Source organism: Hemicordylus capensis, chromosome 5 (genome assembly GCF_027244095.1).
Source record: "Hemicordylus capensis ecotype Gifberg chromosome 5, rHemCap1.1.pri, whole genome shotgun sequence".
In the NCBI taxonomy this organism is placed as follows: domain Eukaryota; kingdom Metazoa; phylum Chordata; class Lepidosauria; order Squamata; family Cordylidae; genus Hemicordylus; species Hemicordylus capensis.
The window spans coordinates 59,593,734-59,606,182 of record NC_069661.1 but is presented as its reverse complement, the minus strand read 5'-3'; the positions used below and the strand labels follow the sequence as shown (position 1 = coordinate 59,606,182).

Sequence of the window (12,449 nt, the reverse complement as noted above, 5' to 3'; positions counted from 1 at the left end):
AGAGGCCAAATTTCTAGACATGCTAAATGACTATGCCTTAGAACAGTTAGTTGGTGACCTTGAACTTAATTCTGAGTGGTGCCCAGGACCTGGTGCAAGATGTCAGAGTTGCAGAACCATTGGGTAACAGTGACCATAGTGTGATCCAATTCAACATATATGCGAGTGGAGAATTGTCAAGGAGGTCCAACACAGGTGTGTTGGACTTCAGAAGAGGAAACTTCTCAAAAATGAGGGGACTGGTAAGAAGGTTGAAAGGGAAAGTCAGGAGGGTCAAATCACTCCAGAAAGCATGGAACTTATTTAAAACCACAATACTAGAAGCACAGTTGGAAAGTATACCTAGAAGGAGGAAAGGTACAACCAAGTTCAGGAGGATGCCAGCATGGCTAACAAGTAGAGTCAGGGAAGCTATACAAGGGAGGAAGACTTCCTTCAGAAAATGGAAGTCCTGCCCAAATGAAGATAACAAAAAGGAACATAAACTCTGTCAAAAGAAATGCAAGGAGACAATAAGGGGTGCAAAAAGAGAGGGGAGTGTCAAAGGGAACAACAAAAACTTCTTTAAATATATAAGAAGCAGAAAACCTGCCAGTGAGGCGGTTGGCCTCTTAGACAATGAGGGCATGAAAGGGATTATTAAGGAAGATAAGAAAATTGCAGAGAAACTTTATGAGTTCTTTGCATCTGTTTTCATTGCGGAGGATTCTGACCATATACCATCTCCGGAATCAAACTTTTCAGGTTTAGTGGCTGAAGAACTGGGCCAGTTTGGGATGACAAGGGAAGATGGTCTAAACTGTCTTTAAAAACTAAAAATTAACAAATCGTCAGGGCCAGATGGCACCTACTCAAGAGTTCTTAAGGAACTTAACTGTGAAACTACTGATCTCCTAGCAAAAATATGTAACTAGTCCCTACCATCAGGCTCTGTACCAGAAGACTGGAAAGTAGGCAAAGTAATTCTGATTTTCAAAAAGGGATCCAGTGGGGATAGGGGAAATTACAGGCCAGTCAGCTTAACTTTGGTGCCAGGTAAATTGATGGAAAGCATACTTAAGGACAAAATTGTTAAACATATAGAAGAAAAGGCCTTGCTGAAGGAGAACCAGCATGGCTTCTGAAAGGGCAAGTCTTACCTCACTGAACTTTTGGAGTTCTTTGAGAGTGTCAACAAGCATGTGGATAAAAGGTGATCCAGTTGACATAGTATACTTGGACTTCCAAAAAGCTTTTGATAAAGTTCCCCACCAAAGGCTCTTGAGTAAACTTAGAAGTAACGGGATAAGGGGACAGGTTTATGTGTGAATCGATAACTCGTTGAAGGACAGGAAACAGAGGGTAGGAATAAATGGACAGTTTTCACAATGGAGGGAATGGGGTTCCCTAGGGATCTGTACTGGGACTAGTGTTCTTTATCTTGTTCATAAATGATCTAGAAGTTGGGGCATGCAGCCAAGTGGCCAAATTAGCAGATGAGACCAAAATATTTAGAGTAGTGAAATCCACAACAGATTGCGAGGAACTCGAAAAGGATCTCTCCAAACTGGGGGAGTGGGCAACAAAATAGCAAATGTGATTCAATGTAAGCAAGTTGAAAGTAATGCATATTGGGGCAAAAAACCACCAACTTCACATATATGCTGATGGGGTATGAGCTGCCTGCCAGTGACTGACTGGGAGAGGGATCTTGGGGTTGTGGTGGACAGCTCAATGAAAGTGTCAACTCAGTGTGCGGCTGCTGTGAAAAAGGCCAATTCCATGCTTGGAATCATTAGGAAGGGGATTGAAAATAAAACTGCTAAGACTATAATGCCCTTATACAATACTATGGTGTGGCCACATTTGGAGTACTGTGTACAGTTCTGGTCAGAAAGGACATTATAGAACTGGAAAAGGTGCAGAAGAGGGCACCCAGGATGATCAGGGGACTAGAATACCTTCCTTATAAAGCAAGGCTACAACCTCGTCCTTTTTAGTTTAGAAAAAAAGACGACCAAAGGTAGATATGATAGATGTCAATAATATCATGCATGGTGTGGAGAGAGTGGAAGAGAAGTTTTCCTCCATCTCATATAGCACTAGAACCCGTGGTCAACCAATGCAACTGATTGCCAAGAAATTTAGCACCGACAGAAGGAAGTACCTTTTCACACAATGCATAATTAACCTATGGAATTCTCTGCCACAAGATGTAGTGACAGCCACCAGCCTGGATGGCTTTAAGAAGGGCTTAGATAAATTCATGGAGGACGGGTCTATCAATAGCTACTATAGGGCTATAGGCCACCTCCAGCCTAAGAGACAAGATGCCTCTAAATACCAGTTGCAAGGGAGTAACAGCAGAAGAGAGAGCATGCCCTCTCCTCTTGCCTGTGGGCTACCCAGAGGCATCTGGTGGGCCACTGTGTGAAACGGGATGCTGGACTAGATAGGCTTTGGGCCTGATTCAGGAGGGCTGTTCTTAACCTTGGGGAGCCACTGCTAGTCAGTGTGGACAATACGGAGCTAGAAGGGCCAATGGCCTGACTTAGTATAAGGCAGCTTCCTATGTTCCTGCAAATGACAATTATTACTAAGTAGGTTTTTAAATAGTGCCCAGTCTCAACTGGATATGTCCCAAAGCAGTAAAATGTCCAGGCACACACACAAAGAGCACAAGAGAACTGACCAGTCAAGGCAAATTCCCACTTATCTCAGCATACTCAAGACTTTAAAAACATCTATTTGAGTAAGACAAATGCATATAGTAGCATAAGGTTTTCAGATACCCTAAATAATTCTTTGGTGCCCAAGAGATTAAAACATAATGGGGAGCATTAGAACACTCTTGAATTTCTCTTGTTGTACTTAGCAGATAATGTAGCATACGCCAGCCGATCGCAGCCGCTCTAGGCTGCGCGGCTTGTTTGCCCTCAGCCCCACCCCCTGGAGCACGTGGCACTGGGAGCTAGCTCCCATTGGCCCGGCTCCGTCTCGGAGGCGGGGCTAGCAGCAGTGAACCGGCAGCAGGCCTGTGCCGGCTCAGTCCTTCCCTGACCGAGCAGAAGGAAGGACGTGCTGCTGCTCGGCTTTGGGGCCTCCACGTGGCCGGCTGGGTACCCGAAGCGGAAGCCGGAGCAGGAGGCCCACGGGAGCGGAACGTCGGGGAGCAGTGCAGCGGCCCTTCGAGCGAGCAGCGGATTGGAGCGGCTCGGCGGCCAGGGCCTCTGTAGCCCGGCCGCCTGTGGTAACGGGCTCTGGGGGGATCACAGGAGAGGCTTTTAAGTCCTCCTCGGAACGGCCTTTGATCTTCAGGCCTCTCCACACAAGGGCTTCTAGGCCCCGGCAGGCCCAAGCTGCCCGGCATCGAGTGAGGGCAGCAGGCCGCCCCAGGCCCTCAGTAGGCCGCGCCAGGCCTTCAGCGGGGGGGCAATTGACTAACCCGGTCATCTGGGGGGAGGGTTGATTGGACGTTGGGGGTGTTGGCTTGAACTGTGTGAACCCCTTCAACCCAGGGCCCGTTTAGGCCTTCTGCTAAGGGCGGCCTTTGCCTTTATTGTCGGGCCTGTAGGGCTTAACCCTCCACACACACCCATTTTGGGGGCCTGCATTGACTAGGCCTCCCTGGTGGGCTCGTGGGCCTCCCCTGCCGGGCCTAAGCTCCATTTGGGGGCCTTTCAGTGGGGCTGGGCCTTACCACGGCTAGGTGGGGCAGGCGCTGTGACTCATAGGCCTTCCTTGCCAGCGTAGGCCTCAGTCAGGCCTTGCGCCGGCCAGGTCACTCGTTTACGCACTTGAGGGCAGGGTACAGGCCCATAAGCTTCATCCTTTGGGACATGGGCCCTAAGAAAGCCCCAGTTAAGAAAGCCCCAGTTAAAAAGGGTGGGAAGGCTCCAGCCAAGAAGGGTGGCAAGCCAACGCGGCCACCTAAGAGGCCAAACGCACCCGCCGAATCCTCCTCCGACGATGAGGGCGATTTGGAACTGGGCGCCATCAGGGCGTTTATAGCACGGCTGCAGGCCCTTGAGAGGCAGCGCACCACTCTAGAGGGCGACGAGGCGGGCGGGGGGCCTTCGGGGGTGCCCCCACATGCAAAAAAGTCAAACAGGGCGGAAAAGAAGGCAAAACTAATGCAGGGCTTTGCTGACCGTCTAGCAGCTTTGGAGGCGGCGGCGGGAACTGCCCACGAGGAACCAGCGGGGATCACGACACAACCGGCGGACTCAGGACCAGGAGACGGCAGGGACGACAATGGTGAGTCCCCACAGGGGGCCTGGCCGTGGGGACTGCCCTTTAGCACCCCCTACGGACCATACGGGTGGTTCCCAGGGCCAGTTAACTGGGCATCTCCACACGCCACCTGTAATCAGGTCTGGCAAGGGGGGAGTGCTGCTTTGCCCACCCAGGGGCCAACGGCACAGTTCAGCTCTGCTTGGCATACTGGGGATGGGCCCGTACCCTTGGGGGACCACCTCCTTCCAGCAGTTAAGGAACGGATTTGGAAAGGAGAGTGCATTGACGTGTTCCAATTGCTCTTCAAGGAGCCGGAGCCACTGGAGAAGGAGGGGTCCCAGGGGAAGGACAAGGAGAGGACAAAGCGGAAGCCCATTGAGCATAATTGGGCAAATTGGGTTTCGGGGTACACAATCTACATGGGTGTTCTGATGCAGAAATATCCAGAGCGGGGCCCCGCTCTCGTTAAGTATTTTGATATTATACACAGAGCCTTCATGGACTTTGCTGGTAATGCCTGGGAGCGCTACGACCAAGCGTTCCGCGAGCGCGCCTCCAGCAATGCGGGTATATCCTGGGAAAGGCAGCACCCCGAGTTATGGCTTCAGATTATGACACCCGCGAGGCCCTTGGTTGGCGAGCGCGCCGACAGCGGGCACCTCATTTCCAAAACACCGGCAGCGTCAGCGGCTTCGGCCTCAGGCGCACAGGGGGTTCAGGGTCCCCTGGTGTGCTGGGAATTTAACAAGAACGGGAAGTGTGCCCGCTCCCCGTGCAAGTACCGGCATGACTGTGGCTTCTGCGGTGGGCGGCACACCAGTATCTACTGCCAGCGGGCCAAAGCCCTTAGGGGAAAAGGGGGATACCAAGGCCCGGGAGGGGCAAAGGGCCCAGCAGCCACGGCTGGAAAAGGGCCCCAGCCCAATTAAAATCCCGGTGCTCCGGAGGCTGCTGCGTGACTACCCCAACAGGGAGCGCGCACGCTATATTGAGGACGGTTTTGTGAAGGGGTTTAGGATTCCGTGCCAATCCAGGCGGGTCCATAGTTTTGCACGCAACCTAAAATCGGTTAGGGGGATGGAACACATAGTAGCGAAAAAGATAGCCAAGGAGGTGTCTCTGGGGAGGGTGCTGGGCCCCTTTGACAGGCTGCCACTGCCAACATTGCGGGTATCCCCTTTGGGCGTGGTCCCTAAGAAGGCGCCGGGAGAGTATAGGCTTATCCACCACCTGTCCTACCCAAGGGGCGACTCGGTTAACGATGGGATACCGGCGGACCTTTGCTCAGTACGGTATACATCGTTTGATGAGGCTGTGGCCATGATCAGGGGCTGCGGGCCTCGGGCACTGATGGCGAAGTGCGACATTGAATCCGCCTTCCGCCTCCTGCCCGTGCACCCTGATGACTTTGACCTTTTGGGCTTCGCATTTAAAGGGGGATTTTACATCGACAGAGCCCTCCCCATGGGATGCTCGGTCTCCTGTGCGGCCTTTGAGGCTTTCAGCTCTATGCTGGAATGGGCACTGCGCCAGAGGGCGGGGCTACGCTCCTCCGCTCACTTTTTAGATGACTTTATTTTCGGAGGAAGGGAGGGCTCTGGCCAATGCCTACACTTACTGCGCTCATTCAGGGCACTCTGCGGGGATCTGGGGGTGCCACTGGCTAAGGACAAGACAGAGGGCCCGACCACGAAGCTTACATTTCTGGGGATAGAGCTGGACACGGTGGGACAGCTCTCACGCCTCCCCGGGGACAAGCTCGGCATCATGAGGGAATTGCTCAGGGAATGCAGAGAGGCTAGGAAGGTAACGCTACGCAAATTGCAATCGCTGGTTGGCCACCTGAACTTCGCTTGCAGGGTGGTGGCTCCAGGCCGCCCCTTTCTAAGGCGCCTGTGTGACCATGGTGGGGTGTAATCGACCCCATTTCCTCATTAGGGTGTCTACCGCCATGAGGGAGGATATGGGGCTCTGGCTCAGGTTCCTGGAGTCCTTTAATGGGGTGTCATTCTGGCGTTCTTCCCAGCTGCTCGAGGCCAACTTCCAGGTTCAGTCAGACGCCGCGGGCGGCCTTGGGTTCGGCCTGTACCTGAGAGGGCGCTGGTGCGCGGAACGATGGCTGGGCAGCTGGTCGGAACGGGGAATCACAAGGGATCTCACCTTCCTCGAACTCTTCCCCATTGTGGTGGCGGTGCACATTTGGGCCGAGTCCTTCAAGGACTCGGTCGTGCGTTTCTGGTGCGATAATTTGGCCGTGGTTCAGATTATTAATAGCCAGACTTCCAAATCACAGAGGGTGATGGGGCTGGTGCGGGCACTGGTTCTAACATGCCTTCGCCATAACACGCTCTTCACCGCCCAGCATGTTCCAGGGGTGCAGAACGAGGTGGCAGATGCCCTGTCTCGCTTCCAGATGCAGCGCTTCCGGAAGCTGGCACCTGGAGCCGCCAAGGAGCCCGAGCAGGTGCCCGAATGGTTGTGGAACCTTGGGATGTAGAGGCGTTTAGGGCCATCCAAGCCTCCATAGCGCCCAGGACACGGGTTGCCTACGACAAAAGGGTCAGGGCCTTTCTGCAGTTTAGAGCTCAGGTAGGATTGGTCCATGTGTGGCCTGTGCCGCCGGAACAGCTGATGCAGTACCTGGTGCACCTCCGTGCCCAGGGGCTGGCGGTGAGCACCATGGCCGGCCATTTGGCTGCGCTGGCTTTCTTTGGGAAAGCAAGGGGCCTCCCCGACCATTCTGGGGACTTCAGGGTCCGGCGCATGCTGGAGGGCTGGGCGAGGGAGACGCCCATGCAACCTGACCGACGTAGGCCGGTCACCCCAGAGGCGCTGCAGCTGGCACTGCGGCAACTTGCCGGGGTTTGTGCGTCTCCTTATGAGAAGGTCCTGTTCAGGGCGGCAGCCTTGGTTGCTTTCTTCGGGGCCTTTAGGGTAGGAGAGATGTTCCCCAGGAGCAGGCGCGGCCCCACGAGTAGGGTACTTCAATTCAGTGACCTCACCGTGGGTGCTTCCCGGGTGGTACTGCACCTTAGGTTTTCAAAAACAGATCAGAGAGGCAAGGGGCAGAGTGTCGCGCTGCATGCCGCTGGCGACCCGGGCTTGTGCCCAGTCCGTGCACTGGAGGACTACACGGAGGCCAGGGGTTCAGCTATGGGGTGCCTCTTTATCCACGCTAATGGGTGCCACGTGACCCAATTCCAGTTTTGGGCGGTGATGAGGAGAGCCTTTGTGGCGGCGGGGGTGCCTACCCAGGATCTGGCCCCCCACTCCTTTCGGATTGGGGCGGCTTCCATGGCTGCTCGGATGGGTTATTCGGGCCCGGAAATCCGGCGGCTGGGCAGGTGGCGGTCAGCGGCTTACCGCCGATACGTGCGGTAGATGGGCGCATAAATTCTGCCCCATCCCACCCCCACCCACGAACCATTTATTTGTGCCACTCCTAATGCTTTCTCCTCTTGCGCAGGGCCTCAGTCGGCTGGGCCGAGGGCGGCCGGGCAGCGCGCAAGAGTCCTCATACTGGGCCATTCCTTCATTTTCTGGGCACGCAAGTGGGCGCAGAGCGCCGACCCTGGAACCCAGCTTGGTTTGGGGCGTTGGGCCACTGTGGAGTGGCTTGGCTGGCGGGGCATGCGGAGGGCCCAGTTCCTGCCGATGCTGCACGAGTTCCTGGAAGGGAATCCTGTCCCGGATGTCCTGCTGCTGCATTTTGGAGGCAACGACCTGGTGGACCAGTCTGGCATTTCGCTCTCAAGACAGATTGCCCAGGACCTGGTGGTCGCCCTCTCCTGGTGCCCGGGGCTGGTGGTCATCTGGTCTGACATCACTCAGCGGCGAGTCTGGAGGGGGGCGGTGAAGCAGAACAAGGTAGATAGGGCTAGGCGCGGGGTGAACGCGGCCATGGCACGCTTCATCGCCTCAAAGGGGGGTGGGTGCATCCCACACAACGACATCGCGTTCTCGCTCCCCCAGTTATTCAGGGGTGATGGGGTGCACTTGTCCCCCCTCGGTATGAGGTATTTCTTAGACGATCTGCGGCTGGGGTTGGCAACAGTGCTGTTAGGCCTGTGGGGTGGCGGGGCGTCAAGCTAGGCTGACGCCCGCTGTGGCGGGCACAGTGCGGAGGTGAGCGGCTGATGCGGTGCGGCACCTTAGGTAAGCTTTAGCTGTAAGGTGGAGGGGCAGATCCCTTGAGGCTTTACAGATCAGGGATGCTGCCTTGCTCCCACCTCCCTGCAACCGACACCCTTCCGTATGGCTTTACAGCGTCGGACAGGTGATGTAAATTGCAGGGTCCTGACCTTAGGTCGGCAACGAAGGGCGCCCCCTTCTGGAAGGTGGGCCGCCTGGAGCCGAGGTGTCTGTGCCATGAGATTCTAGGGCGGGGGTGGCCACGTGGTGCCCCCCCCATCCGAGCCCGCACTGTTGCTGCTCTGAATGCCAACCCCAGCTGCCGTGCCTGTGCAGGCACTGTCTTAAAACCTTGTACCCCTAATAAAGTGACCAGTTCCTCCATAATACTTCTGTGTCCGTGTCTCCTTGGGTCTGGGTGCAAGCCAGCCGATCGCAGCCGCTCTAGGCTGCGCGGCTTGTTTGCCCTCAGCCCCACCCCCTGGAGCACGTGGCACTGGGAGCTAGCTCCCATTGGCCCGGCTCCGTCTCGGAGGCGGGGCTAGCAGCAGTGAACCGGCAGCAGGCCTGTGCCGGCTCAGTCCTTCCCTGACCGAGCACCCTCCCTCCCTCCCTCTGGCATAGGTTGGGCTTTGCTGGTCGCCGTTTGGGGCCGGGCAGGAATTTTTTGGGTATACGCTTGATTGGCCTTAGCGTGCACCTTTTTTCGCCTGCCTCAACCTATACCAGTTAGTAGCAAGGTTGCTTAGCGGGATTGATTAGTTAGCCAGGGAATAGCTTGTGGTCACTTTTACCACGGGGTTGGCGGGCACAGTGCGGAGGTGAGCGGCTGATGCGGTGCGGCACCTTAGGTAAGCTTTAGCTGTAAGGTGGAGGGGCAGATCCCTTGAGGCTTTACAGATCAGGGATGCTGCCTTGCTCCCACCTCCCTGCAACCGACACCCTTCCGTATGGCTTTACAGCGTCGGACAGGTGATGTAAATTGCAGGGTCCTGACCTTAGGTCAGCAACGAAGGGCGCCCCCTTCTGGAAGGTGGGCCGCCTGGAGCCGAGGTGTCTGTGCCATGAGATTCTAGGGCGGGGGTGGCCACGTGGTGCCCCCCCCATCCGAGCCCGCACTGTTGCTGCTCTGAATGCCAACCCCAGCTGCCGTGCCTGTGCAGGCACTGTCTTAAAACCTTGTACCCCTAATAAAGTGACCAGTTCCTCCATAATACTTCTGTGTCCGTGTCTCCTTGGGTCTGGGTGCAATGTCCATTTGTAGTAAAAATTCATAGAGCAACACTGCTGTTACTTGCCCAAAGAGATTTCAATTCACAATTTCCTGCTTCTTAGCTCTCAGATGATCCCTTATGTTAAAGGGCCTTTACTATCTGCCAGAAGGTTAAAAATCAAGACAAAATACTTGCCCATGTGAGAGAAAGTTTCCCTGGAATCATGCATTAGAGCTTCTTTTAAAAAGTCAAGCAATTGGAGGCCAGAAATAGGACTCGCTTGACTGTGAGTCATAGAAAGAATAGCCTTGCTTTTATTGCCCTACCTTCCTCAGTGCAAAGCTCCCTCAGGAAGGGGCAATTTGTATTGGGAAAAGAAAGGGAGCAATAAACCTTCCTGAAAGTTGCTGTCCCCAAAAAACATCCACCCTGCCACCCAACTACTTTTAACCTCTGCAGGGTTTAAACCCCATGTTTTTAAGCTAAATGTGGATCTAGAACATAATGGACAGTAATTGATGGGAAAGTTTCAGGAAGAAAGCAATTAGCAATTATCTCCCTTCCCTCCTGCCCATTCCTTAGTACAAATCTTCCTCTCTGAGAACACTCTGCAATAAGCAAAAGCGAACGGGGCTTCATTGCACACACAGCTACAGTGCAATGTGTCTGTCTATATGACATCATTATTTCCAGTGCAATCTGCATCTCCAAATTATGTAGGCTTTATTGATTGACTAAAGTAGAATGGCCAACCTGAGGCTCTGCAGCCAATATCAGACTACAACTCAAAGTTTAAGAGAATGCCTTCTTCGCTATGAATCACACCGCCCATTGAGATCATCTGGAGATATTCGTCTGCAGTTGCTACCAGCTCATCTGCTGGCTACTCAGGGACGGGCCTTCTCCGTTGCTGCCCCGAGGCTTTGGACACACTTCCTGCTGAAATAAGAGCCTCTCCATCTCTTACAACTTTAAAAAAGTCCATCAAGACACATTTGTTCACCCAGGCTTTTAATTAGATATTGTTTTAATTGTGTTTTTAATAGTTTTAATGTTTTAAATTTTAAATTGTTGTTAGGGATGTGCACAAATCAATTTTTTTGATTCGATTTGTGCCCCAAACAAATCACCCCTGATTTGTTTTGTGTCAAAATCTACCCCCCATCACCTCGGATTTGATTTGTATTTGCTTTGCTTTTATTTGGATTTGGATTGATTCGGACCACTTAATAAGGTCCTACAGGCACCAAATTTGGGTAGTAGGTAGGTCCCCATGGGTGCCATCGACCACCCAAATATCAAAGCAGTGGGACACTTGGCTGATTTTTTAATAAATTATTTTAGTTTTTACTGATTTTGAACATTTCCACCATAGGAAATAATGGGGATTCGACGTCGCCATATCCAAACCCTAACATGGATTCCCAGCTTTAATTTTTTTTTTTAAGCTAAGCTCTAAACCTTGTAGAAGTGGAGTTATGGAGCAAAATGTGCGGTCATTGTTTTTCAAGTGTTCAGATTCTTTGGTGTATAATAACTTTTCCTCATAATGAATCTCTATGAGGATTCATTGCACACCTTCATTTCTTCTGTTGATTTTGACTGTCACTGGACAGTGTCAACTGTCAATTGCCATGTGCCAACTATGCCCCACCACCCCACCTGCAAGGCAGTGGGGTACTCATCAACTGTCAACTACACCACCACCCCCACCCCCACACACACTGGGGTACTCAATTTATTTTTTAGGTATTTTTGAACTGTTTTAGAGTCTTTTTGTATCTTCTCCTGAGCCTTTCTGGAAGGGCAGTATAAACATTGAATGAATAAACAAATAACACACCTTCATTTCTTCTGTTCATTTTGACCCCACTGCTTTGCAGTTGGGGTTGGGGAATTAGTGGCATCCCATGTTTCAACTACACCCCAACCCACAAGCCACTGGGTACTCAGTTTATATTTTAGAAATTTTTGAGATGTTTAGACTCTTTGGTGTGTAATGAATCCTCACAGGGATTCATTATGAGGAAAGGTTATTAGACACCAAAGAGCCTAAACACTTGGAAAAAATCCTAGAACATAAACTGTGTAGTACCCCACTGTCTTGCGGGTGGGAGTGGCATGTAGTTGGAGCATGGCAGCTGACAGTTGGCACTGTCATGGGAGGAGAGCTGGATTTGTGATAGCAAGCATGACTTGTCCCCTTAGCTAAGCAGGGTCCACCTTGGTTACAAATGAATGGGAGACTAGAAGTGTGAGCACTGTAAGATATTCCCCCCAGGGGATGGAGCTGCTCTGGGAAGAGCATCAGAAGGTTCCAAGTTCCCCCCTGGCATCTCCAAGATAGGGCTGAGAGAGATTCTTACCTGCAACCTTGGAGAAGCCGCTGCCAGTCTGGGTAAATAATACTGAGCTAGATGGACCAATGGTCTTACTCAGTATATGGCAGCGTCCTATGTCCCTATGTTCCACTGTCCAAAAGACAGTCAAAATGAATAGAAGAAATGAAGGAGTGTAATGCATCTTCACAGGGATTCATTGAGGGAAAATTATAACCCAAAGAATCCAAACACTTGAAAAATAGTGATCACACACTTTGCTCCATAACTCCACTTCTACAAGGGCTAGAGCTTAGCTTTTTTTCTTTTTTTCCCTTTTTAAAAAAATGAACCTGGGAATCTGGGGAAATTAATAGGAGGTATCCAAATCTCGAATTGATTCGAATCAGGCATGAATTGATTTGGATCTGAATCTAGCCAATGGACCACAGGGGTGATTTGTTTTGTCTCCAAATCACCCGAATCAGCTAGATTAGGATACAAATCGATTTGTACCTGAATCAAATTGCACATCCCTAATTTTTGTAATGTTTTAACCTTGTTATTTGTT

The 12,449-nt window shown here is 52.2% G+C and overlaps 2 protein-coding genes across 9 annotated transcripts in view; one reads left to right on the top strand and one right to left on the bottom strand.

Annotated features, from left to right (window-relative positions):
* GAB1 (GRB2 associated binding protein 1) overlaps positions 1 to 12,449 on the bottom strand; it is a 149,779-nt gene that overhangs the window by 29,882 nt on the left and 107,448 nt on the right. The gene's annotated exons all lie outside the window — the stretch shown is intronic.
* LOC128326419 (uncharacterized) lies at positions 2,878 to 9,562 on the top strand. Of its 6 annotated transcripts, none has more exons than XM_053253198.1 (3): positions 2,878 to 4,236; positions 6,629 to 6,679; positions 7,682 to 9,562. In XM_053253198.1, exons 1-3 carry the CDS (start codon positions 3,819 to 3,821, stop codon positions 8,305 to 8,307), a joined length of 1,095 nt encoding a protein of 364 aa, XP_053109173.1. In that variant the 5' UTR covers positions 2,878 to 3,818; the 3' UTR covers positions 8,308 to 9,562. The 6 variants fall into 6 exon arrangements, 5 of the variants coding, with proteins under 5 accessions (XP_053109173.1, XP_053109172.1, XP_053109174.1 ...); XM_053253197.1 differs by having other exon boundaries at positions 6,578 to 6,679; XR_008308036.1 differs by having other exon boundaries at positions 2,878 to 6,679.